Genomic DNA, 17,083 nt, shown 5'->3' with positions numbered 1-17,083 from the left:
TTATACTGCTGAAAAACAAAAAATTCTACTGCCTGTCCAAGAATATGGCATCAATTCTAGTAGCACAGGAAGTATTATTTTGGAAAATACCTACATGACTTTACTCGTGGCTAAGTTCTTCTACAGCTCCTATATATGTTAAAATGTTGTATGTTTTAAGTTTGCCCCTACTTTTGTTAAATGTTAGCTAGCTATAAAAATTTGCCGGGCATTCCAATGCCTGGGTTCTTCTAGTCAGTGCCCTGAAAATCCTCCTAGGCTCCTCTCAGAACAAAGATATAAACAGTACATTTACGCTTTTCCCCAAAACTCCTGGTACCCACTTTATCCATTATAAAATGCCATTCTTAAAAAAAAAAGCCACGAAAACACAAACCAACAACAACAACACCACCCAAGTAAAATAAAATTAAAAAACAAACAACAAACAAAAAAAACCCCAGAACTTTGACACGAATAGCAGGGGAGAGGCCCACATAAATATGACTCAAAAAAGCAGTAAAGAAGCAGTTGTGACTCAAATGATTGAAAATCGTGAAGAAAAAAATCTCAGTCACATGTACATGTTACCTTAAAGCAACACTCAAAACCATGTATCACATTGCACAGTGAGAAAAGAACGCATCTAATGAAACGTCAGATGAGATTGTGATCTTGCACATTAGGTGAATAAGGGTCTTGTTACTGACTCCACAGGATCAGCTGCCAGTGAAGCCTGACATTACAGCACCCCACATCATTCATCAGGCACAAGCATGACATAGTGTGCTCGAGGAGTCTGTACTGAAAAAGGACAGCACTTCACTGAAGGACAAAACCAGCAGAGCAGTGTATTGTGCTGTGAGTCTCGTTTCTATGGGCTCAAGTACTTTTCTCAAAGCCCAATGCAGCACCTTGTGGCCAGACAGCATTCTGGTTCTTTGAAGAAAGTATCTCCAAATCATGGAAATCTCTCAAACATCCCAGATTCATTCTCACATACTTCACCACCTACCTTCCATAAGTCTGAAATATAAAATTTGGTGTTCTGATGTACCCCATCTCTCCATGCACGGTATCTAGAGTACCAGACTAGCCAGGGATTTAATTCATAACCAACAGCTTTGAATCCCCTTTTTGCAGCTGCTATCACCTACAAGGAAGAAAACAAATCTTCACTTAGAGACGGAGAAATTGTGTTCATCTAAACAGGAGCACACAGTTGGTTTTATTTACAATATAAATTAAAAGAATGCACTTCTGTAAATCACTCAGGTTTTAATCCCCAACATATTAGCAGTATAGCGAACAAAAACTCAAACTACATTTTACTATTATGATTAGTCCCATTGAAATTATTAGATATATTCAGACCAACAAAATGAACCACTTAAATATTCACAGGGCAAAGCTGTAAGGCTGTAGTAAGTCTATGATTTACATAAAAGTTTAATTTAACATATTCATGATACTACCTTGGAATTAAAGAGTACCAAAATTGACCATGGAGAGAACAGTGAAATAAATACACAAGCAGATATGCTCATAATTGGAGCACTTAACTTATTTGAAAAGCAGTGATTGGTAGGCACTTGAGAGATCCCTGAATCAGAGTCAAAATGACCTACCAATAGAAAGAGTATGAAAGCAACCTGTTGACCCACATTTAAAAAAAGATGTAGGTCAAAAATTTAAACATCAGCTAAAAGATTGAAAAAACCCACACACATAAATCCACAATACCACTTTCACCCAATGTTAAGCTTCATATATCATTTTAAAAGGCAAAAGGTAATTCAGATAACACATAGATTTTCAAAGACATTCCTCTAAATTAGACTTTAAGATTTAGAATTTTTAAACTATATTGCAAGCACCTTCAAAAAAGATCCAAACCAACCAATTTTTTAGAAAAAGAAAAAAATTATGAAAATACTAAAAGGCACCAGTTTCTAGAATGAAAGTTTAAGTGAGAATTTAAAAGGCTTAAACACTTGGATCAGGAAAAGACTGACGAACTATGAATTACAGAACAGGCGAGGTGAAATCAGGAAGTACACATTTGTTAACAGAACTTCTCAAACAGCGTTATCTGAACAGTGTGTTTCACGCTACTAAAATAATGCATCTTCTATCATGCACACAGCATTTGCAAATATACTAAAAAATCTGACATTTTTACCATGTTTGGAAATAAAAACATTTATCCACCAATTACAACCGAGTAAGTGCGAACTATTTAAAAGCATCTGAACAGAAGCTCAACTTTTTTCAGGACAGATGCGTTAAGGCAACACCATGCATTCCATTTTAGGCACCTGGCCCTCCAAGTAGTCCTTAGTCTCCATTTAGGCACATATATATATAAATCAGAATTAAAAACACAGTACCTAGACAAATTAGGTGCCTCAGATGAGGGTCAACAGCCAAAATGCTAAGCAGAGAGGGCATCAGAAACTCCAGTTCTCGCATACCTACATGCTTTTCTGTTTCCTACTTGGGCACAACTCCTAAGCCACCTTCACAGATCTGGATTTCCAAATCAATTTTTTTAGTGTGGACAAATCGTTCACTCATTCAAATGAAATATGGACAAAGGTAGCGTTCAAGAACTTACTTGTTTCAATCAAAAACCCACTAAGTGCACCATCCTGTTGCTGAAATTGACTTGAAGCAGACATTTAGGAAATGGAACACAAAACATTGCACCTACAGAAAAACCCACACCATTCTCTACTATACCCTCACCACCGCATTTCACAAATAGGGGTTCAGACAATGTCCGGGAAGCACAGTATCGCTTTGGCAATTCTCACCATTTCTCTTAGTAGTTATGCTAGTTCCACCACATTCATTTTGAAGCAGGGCAGCCAGCATCACACAAAGGTGTAAAGACTTCAGTTCTTACAATACCAGGATTTTTATTCTTGTAATCCATTAATCATTTCTCATTTTCTTTTATTCTTCTATCACCTTTATACAACAAGCATAGAGCTGCAGCTCCAAAAGCACAGTGCTATTTAATCTCAGTTTCACATGCTGCAGCTATAGACCTATGTGGAATCACAGTTTCTTTGGCAATCGTAATACCAATACTTCAACTGCACCTTTTCACATGAATGCAGTGCAAATCCTTCCAGCCAACAGGATGAGGTTATTATTTTGCACACTACCTTGTGAAGCTGCAGGTAGGACTGGCACAAAAATTTTGATTACTCACCTAAACTGAATGTAAGCCTTTCTCAGCTTTGAGCCTTTTCCTAAGGCCCAAACAAAAACACTGGATGCCAAAGACAAGACATTCATAAATACGAGAAAACAACAACAGCCGCAGCTAAAGCATTTTGCACTTGAAAGGCAATACAAAAGGAAGGCAACATTCATAACTTACAATACGGCCATCCCCGCTACCAATGTCAACTAGGGAGCCACTTCTGTTTTCTAACATTTTCAGCACATTCTGGATCTGGGTGGAAGTTGCAGGAACGAAGGGCAGGCACACTCTCCTCAGCGCAGGGGTCACAAAAGGGGTGACCACCGCATACAAGGCCACCAAGGTCCCACTGACACCAGCAGTGACCATCAGCCCCCAGACTCTCCTTCGGGAGCCAGCCTCGCACACCTCCTGGGGGCCTGCTGGCTGGTTCTCCTTCACCACCACCTTCGACATCACACCTGAAGACAGATATTAAAAAGTGTTCTATCCAACAGCTTTATTACGTTGCTTGCTAAAAGCATAGCAGTATATTGTATAAAAGACATGAGACATCAGGAAAAAACCTTATATACCTCTAGCTGGTTCCTAGACCCCTAGGGAAATGCTACTGTTAGTGCTTTTGAGGAGCTGAAGCGCCAGATCCATTTTTCAGGGCAGCTTCCTTTCAGGCCCGTAGTCCTCCCTCCCCGGCCGGGCAGCAGCGCTCCCGGAACAGCTGAGGGGTGGTGCAGAGAGAGCCCTCCCACCGGGGACCGCCCGCAGCCCACACTCAGGGTAACGTCCTCAGCAGCTCTCGTTCTCTTCAGGAGGAACTTTTCTCCAGAGCACAACGTTACCCCATCTGCAAGGCCCTCTACCAGCTACCGCCCCACGTCTAAGTCCCCAGAACTAACGGACAGGCGGCCTCGGCCGGCAGTATTTATCGGGGAGGGCAATACCACTTCGCCATGCGGGGGGGGGACGACGGGGGGGACGAAACCTTTCTGAAGGCGCTCGGGAGAGGATCGGCGCGCACCCTTCCGCCGTGTCTCTGTCTCTATTCCTCCACGTCACCCGGAGCAGCCCGCCGCTGCCGCGCCTGGCGCCCGCGTTCTACCTAATAGAGTATCCTCCACTTTCCCCCCTTCCACCGACTCCCCTTCCGCAGCTGTGGGAGGGGCCCGTCGCGCAAGGCCCACCCTGCCGGATGCTTCCAGAAAGGTCGGCCGGAAGCGCCATATAGGTCCTGCCCGCGAAATAGGTTGTGGGGTTGCTGGCTGCGCAGGCGCGGCGCTTGTACGTCGGGCGAGCGTGCTGCGTCACGGGGTGGGGGGCGCGGCGGTCTGCGGAGCGTGCTTGTCTGGTGCTGGGGAGTGGTGGCAGCAGCAGCCATGTCGGCCATGGGGACTCTGGCCTTTGACGAGTATGGGCGCCCTTTCCTCATCCTCAAGGACCAGGAGCGCAAGACGCGCCTTATGGGGCTTGAGGCCCTGAAGGTTAGCGGAGGGGAGGGGACGGCCCATCCGCCCGCGGGCCGTCGCTGGGTGGGCTGGGCCGGGCCGCGCCGCGCCATGCCGCCGTTAGGGGCGGGCGGGGAGCGGGCGCTGTTAGGCCTCGGCGGGAGGATGGAGCCTGTTGGGACGAGGTGGTCCTGCGCTTGTTTTCTGATCCATGTCAGGCGCAGGGGGCCTGAAGTCTGGTCTAGGCCTAGGCCTGCAGGTGTGGGAAGGACGGAGGAGGATAAGAAGCGATCGCCCCTGGGGCTGGGAATCCGCCACCCGCGGCGTAGAGTCGGTGTGGTGTCCGTGCCCTGAGTCGTGTCGCTTCGGGGTCGTCTTCCCTGTGGGTGTGGCGCCGTCCCGGTGGCTCCTGGTCGCCGCGGGCAGGGAGGCCCTCCTCAGCTCCCCTCACAGTTTAGGGCCCCCCACACCTTATTCTCCCTCCCCATCATCTCAGGCTCCGTCGCTGTTCCTAAGAAAGGCCGTGGCTGATTCATACGTGAACGCGTATGGTTTAAGTACTGATGGAAGAACAGGGCAGAGCAAAATTATACTGGCTGCTTCTTCTTCTCGTTGCTTGCTTCTGTTGCTACCCGGCTTTAAACCTCGGGGCTGTCATTTTAGCTGCTCTGCTTTTGCATGCCTTGGCGGTGCACGTGCAAGCTGTGCAAGAAAAGGCACGGGAAATGTTTTTGTGATAAAAACAATACACATGTGTTGATTTTTATTTTTTTTTTAATCATAATTGGTTGTTGTCAGTTAAATTACAGTCTTTGTGTTAGCTTTTTTCCCCCTGTATTTTTCTTAGTTTAATATTATGAATTTTGGTATGCATGATAATGATTTAACTTATTTCTCCTTTGTTTTATAGTCTCACATAATGGCAGCAAAGGCTGTAGCAAGTACTCTGAGAACATCCCTTGGGCCAAATGGTAATTCTGAAATAATTTTAATGGGTCTTTCTAGTAATTGTTTTTGGTGATTTTCTGGATTTTCCTTCACGCTTTGAATGTTTGTTTTGGGTTTTTTTAGGCTTGGATAAAATGATGGTGGACAAAGATGGTGAGGTGACTGTGACAAATGATGGTGCTACCATCCTGAATATGATGGATGTAGATCACCAGATAGCCAAACTTATGGTGGAGCTGTCTAAATCTCAAGATGATGAGATTGGGGATGGAACTACTGGAGTTGTTGGTAAGAAAAGATTTTAAATTTAACTTTAGCTTTTACAGTTTTAAAATCAAGCTGCTTCAGCTATTTTCAGAATTTTTTTCTGAAGTAATGGTAGCTTTTCTGTAGTATTCTGGTCAGTTATTGTATTAGAAGCCTTTTAATCAGAAAGATGCTTTTTTGTCTTTTCTAGGTATGGTTACATTTGAAGTCAGTGTTGAGACTCCTCTTTTTTCTTTCAAAATTTTTCTGCATAATTTTCATCCATAATCTTCTATCTGTCCTGCATTGGTGCCCGTGCTTCTTTTTGGTCTAACAATGCAGTTTTCTTCCTAAGCATAGCAAGTAGGGGGTTGGTTAGGGCTATCTTGTCATTTAAGAAACCTCAAACTGTTAAAATATTAGAGAAAATATCAGAAGGCATACTTTTTAATCTCTTGATAATGTATTGAAAATGATCCTTCAATCTGTGGAAGAGTAAGCATTATTTAAAAATTTGTTTTATAGTTTTGGCTGGAGCCTTACTGGAACAGGCCGAGCAATTACTAGATCGTGGTATTCACCCTATCAGAATAGCAGATGGTTACGAGCAGGCAGCCCGCATTGCTATTGAGCATCTCGACAAAATCAGTGACAGCTTTCCAGTTGATCCACAGAACATTGAACCTCTGATCCAGACAGCAAAGACAACGCTAGGCTCTAAAGTGTAAGTCACAAAAACTTTAGAAGAATGTTTACATTTCCCTTAAAACTACTTTGAGCTGAAAGGAGAAATCCTGGTGTTTAGTTGTGTTTTGATGAGTTATTAAATTGTTTGTATTATTGGAGTGGCTGCTGAAGGCTTTTTTTATGTTTGATTTTGGCTAATTTCTCAATGGACCCATGTCTCAGGATAAGAAATTGTGAATCCTTTTTCTGTAAAGGGTCAATTCCATGTGGTTAAAGAGATGCAAAATCAATTTAATTCTAACTTATTCTGTTAGTTCCAGGTTTCTGCGTGATAGCAAATTCCAAGAGTAATGCAAACCTTTAAAAACGTAATTATGTGTTATATTTCAAAGGTTTGTTTTGGTGAGTTCTTTTTCCTAAAAAAAAAAAAAAAAAAAAAAAAAATTTGTAGGATAGTTCCGTCGGTGCATTTTTCATTATGTTCTCTGTATATTTTATAAATTTAGACATTGTAAGGGCTTCCTTTGCAGAGCTGTCTTAGAAGTGGTTTCTGTGACCTGAATGTTTCTCTAGTAGTTAATTCTCCCCTCTTGTCTCAAATCTGTATCTTGAGACTATTTCCACAAAGACTACTTAGACAAAACATATTGCATGTTCTGTTTTCTCCCACTTTTACCATCTTTTATTTCTGTGAACAAATGGGCAGGGCCCCTTCTTAATGCAGCATACAAAAGTCGTTTGCTATAGTGATCCTTTTCTGTTTGAGATTGATAGAATCACTTTTTTCTTCCAAACTGTGGAAATATAATGCAACTTTATTGTTTTTCTTAAATGTAGAGTTAACCGTTGTCACAGACAGATGGCAGAAATTGCTGTAAATGCTGTACTGACAGTAGCAGATATGGAACGTAAGGATGTTGATTTTGAGCTGATCAAAGTACAAGGCAAAGTTGGAGGTAGACTGGAAGATACACAGCTGGTTAAAGGAGTGATTGTGGATAAAGATTTCAGTCATCCACAGATGCCTAAAGTAAGTGATGTCCCTTTGTGCATCTCTCATCTGTAATGGCTTAAATAAGATTGTCTGGCCCACTTCAAATGCTGTGCTAGCATTTCTGAAGTATTTAGGCAGTGTTGTGGTTTGGCTTGTTTTTTCAGCCATATATCAACAAAGGGGAGCATTAAATTCTTCATGTTGGAAGAAACCAAGTTAGAATTTACATCAGTCTTGAGAAATTGAGAAGTAGCGGGGGGGATTACTGCACGACTAAGTGAGGACTAAGTGCGTGGTTCTATGTTGAAGCAGAAATAATCATCTATAGTGTGTAACGTGCTTAAGATGCTTAATGCAACTCAGTATAAAAAGATGCTCCTACTGTTCTTAAGCTTTACGAGTTGTCTTGTTGTCCTCTTGGGAACACTCCGGAAACTGTCCTTTTATTATATTTGGTGTAGGTAAGGTCTCCAAAGTCTTTGTGCAGCGTACTTCAGGAAAGATGGAGGCAATTTAGAATCTCTACTATTCTAAAATATCTTTCCAGTAGGTGACACTTTGTCCTATCAAAAGGGAATCTGGTGGAAAATATCAGTCTTGTAACACATAAAACATGGCTGTGAAGATGAGTACGTAGTATTCTTAATGGTCACAGTAGATAGGAGGGCAAATAATGGTTTAGTTAAAGGGTTTTTTTGTTTTAGAAATCTAAACTATAAAAAAGCATCACTGGTAAAGATTGTTAAGCGCTTAAACAGTGTCTTGAAGCTGTGGAATTTCTTCTAAGTGGGCTAGAGAGACTCTTGATGGAATTGTTTGGGTATAGTTAGTTTCACTTCAGAATCAATCAAATTATCTTCAAGTTTCTTTAAAAACGCAGAGATAGAAGGATAAGTCTGTATGTTGTGCAAATATGAGAAAGAGGTGTTACTGAGGTCAAAACTTAACTTGATTTTTTTTTTTTAAATTGTACAGGAGCTTAAAGATGCTAAAATTGCAATCCTTACTTGTCCATTTGAACCACCTAAGCCTAAAACCAAGCATAAGCTTGATGTCACATCTGTGGAAGATTACAAGGCACTGCAGAAATATGAAAAGGAAAAGTTTGAAGAGATGGTGAAACAGGTAGGCTTTAGGATTATTTCTGGTTTCAGTGTTTTTCATAGCCTTTACACAAAATAGCATAGTGCCTTGATTTACTTCTGGAAGTGAGCTAATGATCCTGATAGGAGCCGACATGCAAGCAGTTGTAAGGCTATGAATAAAAGTTAAGTTTATGTAGGTAAGAGATACACCCTGGTTTGAACTTCACTTTCATCTCTATGTGTGGCAGATGGTTCTTTGTCAGGCTTGTGTTTTGAGAAAGTGAGGAGAATTAAAACCATGAAGAAATTGTTTTTCATTGCCTGCTTAGTTCTGAGCAGAAGACTGATGTTGTGTGTTGCTTTCAGATAAAAGACACTGGTGCAAATCTTGCTATTTGCCAGTGGGGTTTTGATGATGAGGCAAATCACTTGCTGCTCCAGAATGAGCTGCCTGCTGTTCGTTGGGTTGGTGGACCTGAAATAGAAGTAAGTAAAATCTAAAACTGGGCTTTGTACCAGTTCTCAAACATGTGTTAAGTAATATGCTATGCCAATTAAAAGTTTAGGCTTTCTGGGTAGAACTGCAGTAGGTATTGCAGAACAATCACTGGGGGGAACCTACAACGAATGGGATTATGGTTTATAATCGGTGTATATGCATATTACTTGTTAAAAGTTTTAAGTGGCTAGGAATGTTTCTGCTTTAGCCTTGCTGTTCGCAGAAACAAGGCATCACCTGAAATGCTTTGAAGTGATGGGAAGATAACCTTTTGGAGTGGGCATTTGTCAGATTCTCTTCCACTAATTTTGTGTTATGAAAAACGTAATGGAGAAGTCGTCTCTAAATAATTGATGATTGTTTGATTTCAGTTAATCGCCATTGCAACTGGAGGACGCATCGTTCCTCGTTTCTGTGAACTCACGGCAGAGAAACTGGGTTTTGCAGGCATTGTCCGAGAGATCTCGTTTGGAACGACAAAGGACAGAATGCTTGTCATTGAACAGTGTCAGAATTCCAGAGCTGTGACTATTTTTATTAGAGGAGGAAATAAAATGGTGAGGTGCTTAGTTTGTTACTAATTTTTGATGCATACATTGATGAATGTGCAGGTTCTTTCAAAAGCATATTTTGAATGAATGAATGAATGAATATTTGAATGAATTTTTTTTTTGTCTAAATTTTTCTTGCAGTGTGGACAAATAGAGGGAGGGAAGGGTTGTAGGCAGTGGTAATTATGTGGTAGAAGTGTTTTGTTAGGTTCACATCCTAAGTTTTTGAATGAAAATTTTGCTTTTTCACTATTAGACCATATAGTCCATAAATGTAGAAACAGTTTTATCTGTGGATGCTGTTATTTGTTTTTTCTCATGGATCATTTGCTTTTATGAGCAAAGACATATTACCATTTCTGAAAGATTCAGTTTTATTATAGAACCAGGTATGTGACTTGTGATTTAGTCCAGTTAAAAAAAATGAAAAGTTAAAAAACACACCAAAAACCACACAGAGACCATTTTAAAAGCTTATGTACTTAACCGGGTTCTTGGTTGTGCTGTTACTGTTAAATTAGATTTAGTATAGGTCAAGTTCTGCTTTGAGCAAAAACCTTAGGAAGAAAAGAACGTAACCTGTGGTCTGAAGAGTCCTTTAGGAAAGCAAAATTACTGTTTTAAAGATTATCATAACTTGTTAAATCCTTCTACATGTGTTGAAGTTGGGAGTTGACACAAATTGCAGTCTGAAAATAATATTGGCATTTAAATTTAAGTGTTTTGTGTCTTTGAAATATGCATGATTGAAAGCCTTATCATGTAAGTCTATTTCAGTTTATAGAACAAATAACATTAAAAAGGTGTGTATTTTTTTAATGCTTTCTGCCACTGGTTGTCTAACACTTTATATTTTGAAATAGTGTAACATAGCAGCAGTAGAGCTGCTTTAGACCCATAAAAAGATTCTGCAGTTTATTTGCATTTCTATATTAGGAAATATATCTTCATAGCCTTCAGTTGTGTATGTTGTAAAATATGTGCTATTTTGTAATTCCAGATTATTGAAGAAGCAAAGCGATCTCTCCATGATGCATTGTGTGTAATCCGAAATCTTGTTCGTGATAATCGTATCGTATATGGTGGTGGCGCAGCTGAAATTTCTTGTGCCTTGGCAGTCAGTGAAGCAGCAGATAAGGTAAGAAAGGAACAGTTACAACTTTAATTTATGAAGGGAAAATAAGCATCAAGTCCCTCTTAAGAGATTCCAAAAAAACTTAAAGAGAACTTCCAGAAAGTGCATATTATGGAACTTTCTGACATTGACTGATAACCAGTGTTAAAATGTTTCCTTCCCCTCTCTGTAAAAAGTCGTTACCAGGACATTTTCCCTTTTATGATAAGAGCAATTTAAAATTGTTTTAATTTGCAAGTAGATACCATCCAAAGGTATTAATTCAGTTATTGAGATACACATTTCCAAGCAAATCCGCATATCATGTATATATTGTATAGCTAGTGCGAAAATGTGCTTTTTCTAACATTGGAGTTAATAGCTGTGTGAATTTAAATTTCTTTTCCCCTAGTGCCCATCTCTGGAACAGTATGCTATGAGAGCTTTTGCCGATGCCCTGGAAGTAATTCCCATGGCGCTTTCGGAGAACAGTGGTATGAATCCAATACAGACTATGACGGAAGTGCGGGCTAGGCAAGTGAAAGAAAATAATCCTGCCCTCGGCATTGATTGTTTGCAGAAAGGAACAAATGGTAAGAACTGCGGTGTGGGGAGGGAGGAGCACAACAGGGTTTTCTTTCTCACAAGATCAAAAGGCACATCACTTCAGTTATGAACTCTTATCCCTTGTCATAATAAATGGGAATGTGAGTGCAGAGATACACGCATGTCTATCAGGTAGATAATGTATAATTGCTTGAAAACCTTTAGTTGATGGCAAGCTTAGTTGAAGATGTTGACTGACCTTGTGGTAGGGGAATAAAAGCTACTCATATGAGGAAAGAGCAGGCTGTGTTTCCAATACTGCACTTCTAGCGATCCAGTTTATACTGCAGCCCTAGAAACAGCTGTTTTGAGAAGCAGCTTGTGAAAGAAGTAAAGAAAAGTTTGGAAATATCTTTAGGTAGTGTTGCTCACACCAGTATGTCTGCAAGTACAGACCTGTAACAAGCGTGTGAAGACGAGGAAACCAGTGTATGAAAACCTACGTTCATCTCAACATACGCTTTTCACACGGGTTATTCTGTTGCTTTTTTCAGTAAAGAAGTTGGTAAATTTTGGAACACGATGTAAGGCATTGTGTTTGAGTAAATTCATAACCCTTCTTTGATTAGGTGTTTCTGTTTTACGGAATTTGAACTTCCACTTTAGTGGTTGCTCAGCCCCTAGGATCCTTCTAATATTTGTAGATGGAGACTGTACTCTTCAAAAAGTAATCCGGAAAGGTGAAAAGCTGCGACTGGGGAAGGCTTAGTTGGGAAAAGAGTTAGGATCTTGATGTTCTAAGATCTTTGGTAAGAACGCAGACATAAAACTGTAGTTTGTACAAATTGTTTGTCAGTTACGGTGGCCAAGAGTAATAATCTTGAAACGTTCTTTAAAATTACATGTATGTTACTATCTCAGGTTAAATGCTATATCTAGATTTGGATTCTTCTGCTTCTTTTTGGCAGATATGAAGCAGCAGCATGTTATAGAAACCTTGATTGGTAAGAAACAGCAGATTTCTCTGGCGACTCAGGTTGTTAGAATGATTCTGAAGATCGATGATATCCGTAGGCCTGGAGAATCTGAAGAGTGAAGGTTGAAAAGCAGGAAACATTAAGGGGGCCACAGCAGTAGCGAAGACGGTAGTATTCTGATGCTTCATCTTCAGCTATTTATTTTGGACACTTTTTGTTTCGGATACTGTAACGGCTAATTGTTGGAAATAAAACACACTTTAGCACTGTTGGTTTCAAGACTTGTTTCAGAAGCATCGTTGCATCTTTTCTTAGACAGGTGTACATATTCATAGAAAACACTTGAATATACACTAAAAAAAAAATATTGATAATGCAGTAATAAAATTCCATTGATCCTTTTCCATTGTGCCTGCAGCTGACTCCCTTAGCTACTTGTGAGCAAAGCCCACACGTTCTCATTTTAAGAGGTCTGTCGCGCTGCAGCGAAGCAAGCAGGAAATTATTGTAGCCTCCAGTAATTCTCCTATGTTAAATATATCAAGTCCCTTGTGCTACCCTTTAAGTGTGTTCCTGATTTCTGTGCAAGGAGGAATTTTTTCAGGGATGTACGCAATCAGCCAGGTGGGATTTTTTTCCCAGAAGTTTTGTCAATGCCACCACAGTTAAGTGCCCTTACTTTGTAAGTCACAAGCGTGATCTTGGAATGGTAGAGTAAAATTTACTAGTAAGGTGTCTTGCTTGTGAAATTATTAGCAAGAATCAAGTGGTAGATTGGAATTAATGTGCAATTTTTTACAGATTTCAAAAGATAGGTCTTGAAAATACAAACATTACTTGCATTACATTTCATGTGCATAATTTTTAAGTTTTGGGGTATAGTAGTATAGAGGAGACTTTTACCGACCACTGTTAGCTAGCAGGTCATCTTCTTCTAATTATTTGCTATGATTATACATTACTCGAGTCGAACAGAATCCTTCACTGAGTGTTGATAGAGAAAGAAGGGTAGAAAGAACAAGTTTTATGGTGGGAAAGTTCATGGACCGCTTATATAATAAAGTATATTTCCAGAATTATTTTGAGGAAGAATCCTGCAAAGCTTTATTTTCACTGTTAGAAAGTGAGTACTGGGTTTTTCTTTGTTAATCTTTTGCCTTTTCCCAAATTAGCTTTATTTACATGCAGTTCAGTGGACAACACAGTTAATCGGTTTTACTGCTGATGACGTCTGGCATTCTGAATCGATTTGTGGTTGCAGTTGTGAATCTAAAATCCCATAAATACACTGGCTTAGGTCGAGCCATCTCTTACTTTGTTCAGTAACACAAAAAGAAAATGGGGTGTAGCTAGAACTTAAAAGGGAATAATTTAATAGTACTAATGTACCCCTCCCACCTGATGGTGAGGTTGTTCATGTGATAGTAAGGGAGTGAGAAAAATTACATTTTAGTAGTTTTTCCCTTCAACTCCTGTCCCCTGTTGATGTGGACTAACCCCAGTAGGCAGCTCAGCAGCACAGAGCTGCTCGCTCACTCTGCTGCAGGGAATGGGGGAGAGAAGTGGAAGAGTAACAAGTGAGAACTTGTGGGTTGAGATAAAGGCAGTTTAATAGGTAAAGCAAAAGCCGTGCACTCAAGCAAAGCAAAATAAGGAATTCATTCACTGCTTCCCATCGTCAGGCAGGTGTTCAGCCAGCTCCAGGAAAGCAGGGCTCCATCACGTGGAACAGTTGCTTGGGAAGGCAAACACCAAAACTCTGCGTGTCTTCCCCCTCCTTTTTTCCCCAGCTGTTCATTGCTGAGCATGGCGTTACGTGGTGTCCTGCCAAACCACGACACATGGCATGGGCTATTGCTTCCGTTAGTTCAGGTCATCTGCCTGGTTGTGCCCCCTCCCAACCTCCTGCGCAGCCCCAGCCTGCTTGTTGGGGACGGGGACAGAGTGAGAAGCAGAGGTGGCTTCGATGCTGTGCAAGCACTGTTCGGCAATAGCTAACGCATTGGCGTGTTTTCAGCATTGTTTTGGTCACAAATCTAAAGTACAGCACCGTACCAGCTGCTGTGAAGAAAATTAACTTCATCCCAGCCAGAGCCAGTAGATTGTCCTGTCCATACCGGTGAATCCCACTACCAAATCGTTTCAAAGCTTCACCTATCAACTACTTCAGTTACATTTTCTTTCGGCATAGCTTAGAAATCCTGTCTCCTTTGAAATGTGAGGTGCCAAGAAGAAACAGGTAGTACTGCAGGTTGCTTCCGCTGCTCTGCTTTTGGATGTCCTGACGAGGAGGTGTGGAGGAGGCAGAGGAGGGAGGGCTCTGTGCGGGCAACGCTGCAGCTGGAGGGAAGAAAGGCTGCGATGGTCTATGGGGTTGGTTCACACCAACTTGGAGCTTACAGTCAGGAACGCTGGACAGATGTTCAGCATGACGTGCTGGTAGTTTCTAAGGATGTGTGAGCAGAGACCTGGTCGGAATTAGGTGGTGTGTTGGTTTGGGGTTTTTATTTTCGTCCAAGGGCAGGTTGTGACCCTAAACTGCTGCCTAATTCAGAAGCCTCTAGGAACATGGGACAACTTATTTTAAAAATTGTGAAACCATGTGGTTTTACTGGTCTGACTTACGGAAATAGAGGTTTTGTGCTCTGCATATAAGTATTTTTTAATCTTCAACCAGATCTTAGTATGGAAAGCCTAAAACTTGGTGATGGAACTTCGATAAAATTGTAAGAAAAGAGGCTTGTACTTCTGCTCTTCAACATAACAAATGTATAGCGTTAGCATTGGCAGTAATTGTTGCGTAGAGGCAATTGGAGGACAAATGACTTTCATCACAGCGTGCAATGTGCAACTGGAAGTGTTTAGCCAAATTAATGAAAGCAGCGCAGCTCAAACTGGTACGCTTTCACAGCAGGAGCAATTGAATTTGTGCTTTGGCAGAACAGTGGGAATACCAGCGTTGTGATTTTGTGCTGCGGCCTGCCTCTGCTCAAATAAAACAGAGCAAACACATCTGAATAATGATATGCAGATTAATCATGGTGGGTTTGTAACCATCAGGAAACAAAAGCCTTGCCTAGCCACGTATTTGGGGCTGGGGGACATGGTCCCTCCCTGCCTTACTCCAGGGAAAAAGCGAGGTGCACCGCTGGAGGGCAACATTAGCGTAGCGCTGCCCGAGCAGGCTGTGGCCAGATCTTTCAAAGGCGAGCTGTAGAAGCCTGGCAGGTCTTTCCCAGCATCACTGACATGGCACACATATGTCATCAGCAAGGCCCCAAATTCCCCTCAAGGGCTCAGTTACTTGAGCTAGTTGCATGAATGGCCCCGTGTGCCCTCTTCAATCATAGAATCACAGAATGGTTCAGGTTGGAAGGGACCTTGAAGATCACCTACTTCCAACCCCCTGCCATGGGCAGGGACACCTCCCACTAGACCAGGCTGCTCAAAGCCCCATCCAGCCTGGCCTTGAACACTTCCAGGGATGGGGCATCCACAATTTCTCTGGGCAACCTGTTCCAGTGCCTCACCACCCTCACAGTAAAGAATTTCTTCCTAATATCTAATCTAAATCTCCCCTCTTTCAGTTCAAAACCCATTACCCCTCGTCTTATCACTACACCCCCTGATAAAGAGTCCCTCCCCACCTTTCCTGTAGTTTTCACATCATCCTAGGGCACTTAGCCCGGCCCTGCCTCTTCATCCTGCTTGTTCTTGTTCCCCTGTTATCAGCCAGCTTTTCCCAGCCTTATTTTTTAGTCTCTCCTGCTGCATTCCCAGGCCTGGGCTCCTTCTCCAATCTCTCGCATTTCCACGCTGACCCAACGTGTGCTTGTCTTTGCGGGCACAGGAGGCGAGGCTGCAGGAGCTCAGCCGGCAGAGTCCTCTCCGTCCCTCCCGGGCACAGCAGGCCCGCAGCAGCTGTGGGGTGCTGTGCCCCCAGGGCTGGGCTTCTGACTTGGGGTACACCGCGGTCATTCAGAAAAATCGGGTCTGAGTGGATTTTTTTGCAGGAATAGGGTGAAGCAGAGCTGTGAGACAGCGTGCCTTTTTCTCTACAAACTGTCCCTTTTTAATACAAATGTATTTTTCCTTTGCTTAGGAAAAAAACCCACCCTGTTGTTTGATCGTTTCTGACTGTGTTCTGCATGGGGTAAGATGCCTCGTAACGTGGGCAGTTCTCGCCTGAAGGATCCGATCTGAGAAGCTTACAGGCAACCGCAGACAGGGTCTTAAGTGGAGCAAGTCAAGCAGTCTGGCTAACATGCGGGTCTGCTAGCTCTCTCTGCAATATCAAGACACCCGGATATTAGGCCACCTAGACCTAGACCTACCTAAACTAAGCCGACTGGCTCCAGAACCTCCCTGGGCTGTACGTCTTTGTGCTGCGGCTGTACAGAAGAGAGGGCACTGTGGGAGCTACTCCCCTCTGTGGCAGAATGGCACGACTGTCCCTTGCACTGTTAAGAATTACTGTTATATTGGCCATGGGGATGGTTACTACGCCCCTGGACTCTTACCGTCATCCAAGGAAGGATGATTCAGTTGTGAGGTTTGGGTCTGGGAGACGAGCCTTGTTTGTCCTCCCTGCATAGAAGTACCTCTCCATTTCACATCTTGGAGGCTTTCCCAGGAACTCTGTGCCAGGGAACATTTCTCACCATGTTAAAGAGCCAATTAAATGGACTGACCGTGTTTGCTTTGTAAACAACTCATCTCTGTGATACAAGAGACACAGTTTGCTAAATTCAAATGAAGCGGGGGGGGAGGGAGGGGAAAGCAAAGCTTTAGTGTGTTCTCT

General features: G+C 42.1%; 2 protein-coding genes across 8 annotated transcripts in view; one reads left to right on the top strand and one right to left on the bottom strand.

Moving 5' to 3' along the window:
- Positions 1-4,360, bottom strand: part of ATPSCKMT (ATP synthase c subunit lysine N-methyltransferase) — a 28,251-nt gene extending 23,891 nt beyond the window's left edge. For 5 of the 6 annotated variants that reach the window (XM_063326180.1, XM_063326179.1, XM_063326182.1 and 2 more), the window contains exons 1-3: positions 3,769-4,301; positions 3,371-3,654; positions 995-1,132 (exon numbers count right to left, since the gene is read on the bottom strand). In XM_063326180.1, coding sequence (XP_063182250.1) covers positions 995-1,132; positions 3,371-3,649 — 417 coding nt within the window. In that variant the 5' untranslated portion in view covers positions 3,650-3,654; positions 3,769-4,301. Of the gene's footprint in view, positions 1-994; positions 1,133-3,370; positions 3,655-3,768 lie in introns of all 6 variants that reach the window. The other variant, XM_063326178.1, reaches the window with a different exon arrangement.
- Positions 4,361-4,440: 80 nt separating this feature from the next.
- Positions 4,441-16,621, top strand: CCT5 (chaperonin containing TCP1 subunit 5). 2 transcript variants are annotated; one of them, XM_063326175.1, is made up of 11 exons: positions 4,441-4,671; positions 5,546-5,606; positions 5,707-5,871; positions 6,355-6,553; positions 7,354-7,546; positions 8,486-8,635; positions 8,962-9,081; positions 9,466-9,651; positions 10,646-10,783; positions 11,172-11,352; positions 16,385-16,621. In XM_063326175.1, the coding sequence occupies exons 1-11, from the start codon at positions 4,567-4,569 to the stop codon at positions 16,417-16,419; spliced, it is 1,533 nt and encodes a 510-aa protein (XP_063182245.1). In that variant the 5' UTR covers positions 4,441-4,566; the 3' UTR covers positions 16,420-16,621. The 2 variants fall into 2 exon arrangements, with proteins under 2 accessions (XP_063182245.1, XP_063182244.1); XM_063326174.1 differs by lacking the exon at positions 16,385-16,621 and adding an exon at positions 12,274-12,561 and having other exon boundaries at positions 4,442-4,671.
- Positions 16,622-17,083: the final 462 nt, after the last annotated feature.

Source organism: Chroicocephalus ridibundus, chromosome 2 (assembly GCF_963924245.1).
Source record: "Chroicocephalus ridibundus chromosome 2, bChrRid1.1, whole genome shotgun sequence".
NCBI classification, from domain to species: Eukaryota; Metazoa; Chordata; class Aves; order Charadriiformes; family Laridae; genus Chroicocephalus; species Chroicocephalus ridibundus.
The sequence above is the reverse complement of the archived record's forward strand: the minus strand, read 5'-3'. Positions and strand labels throughout refer to the sequence as shown.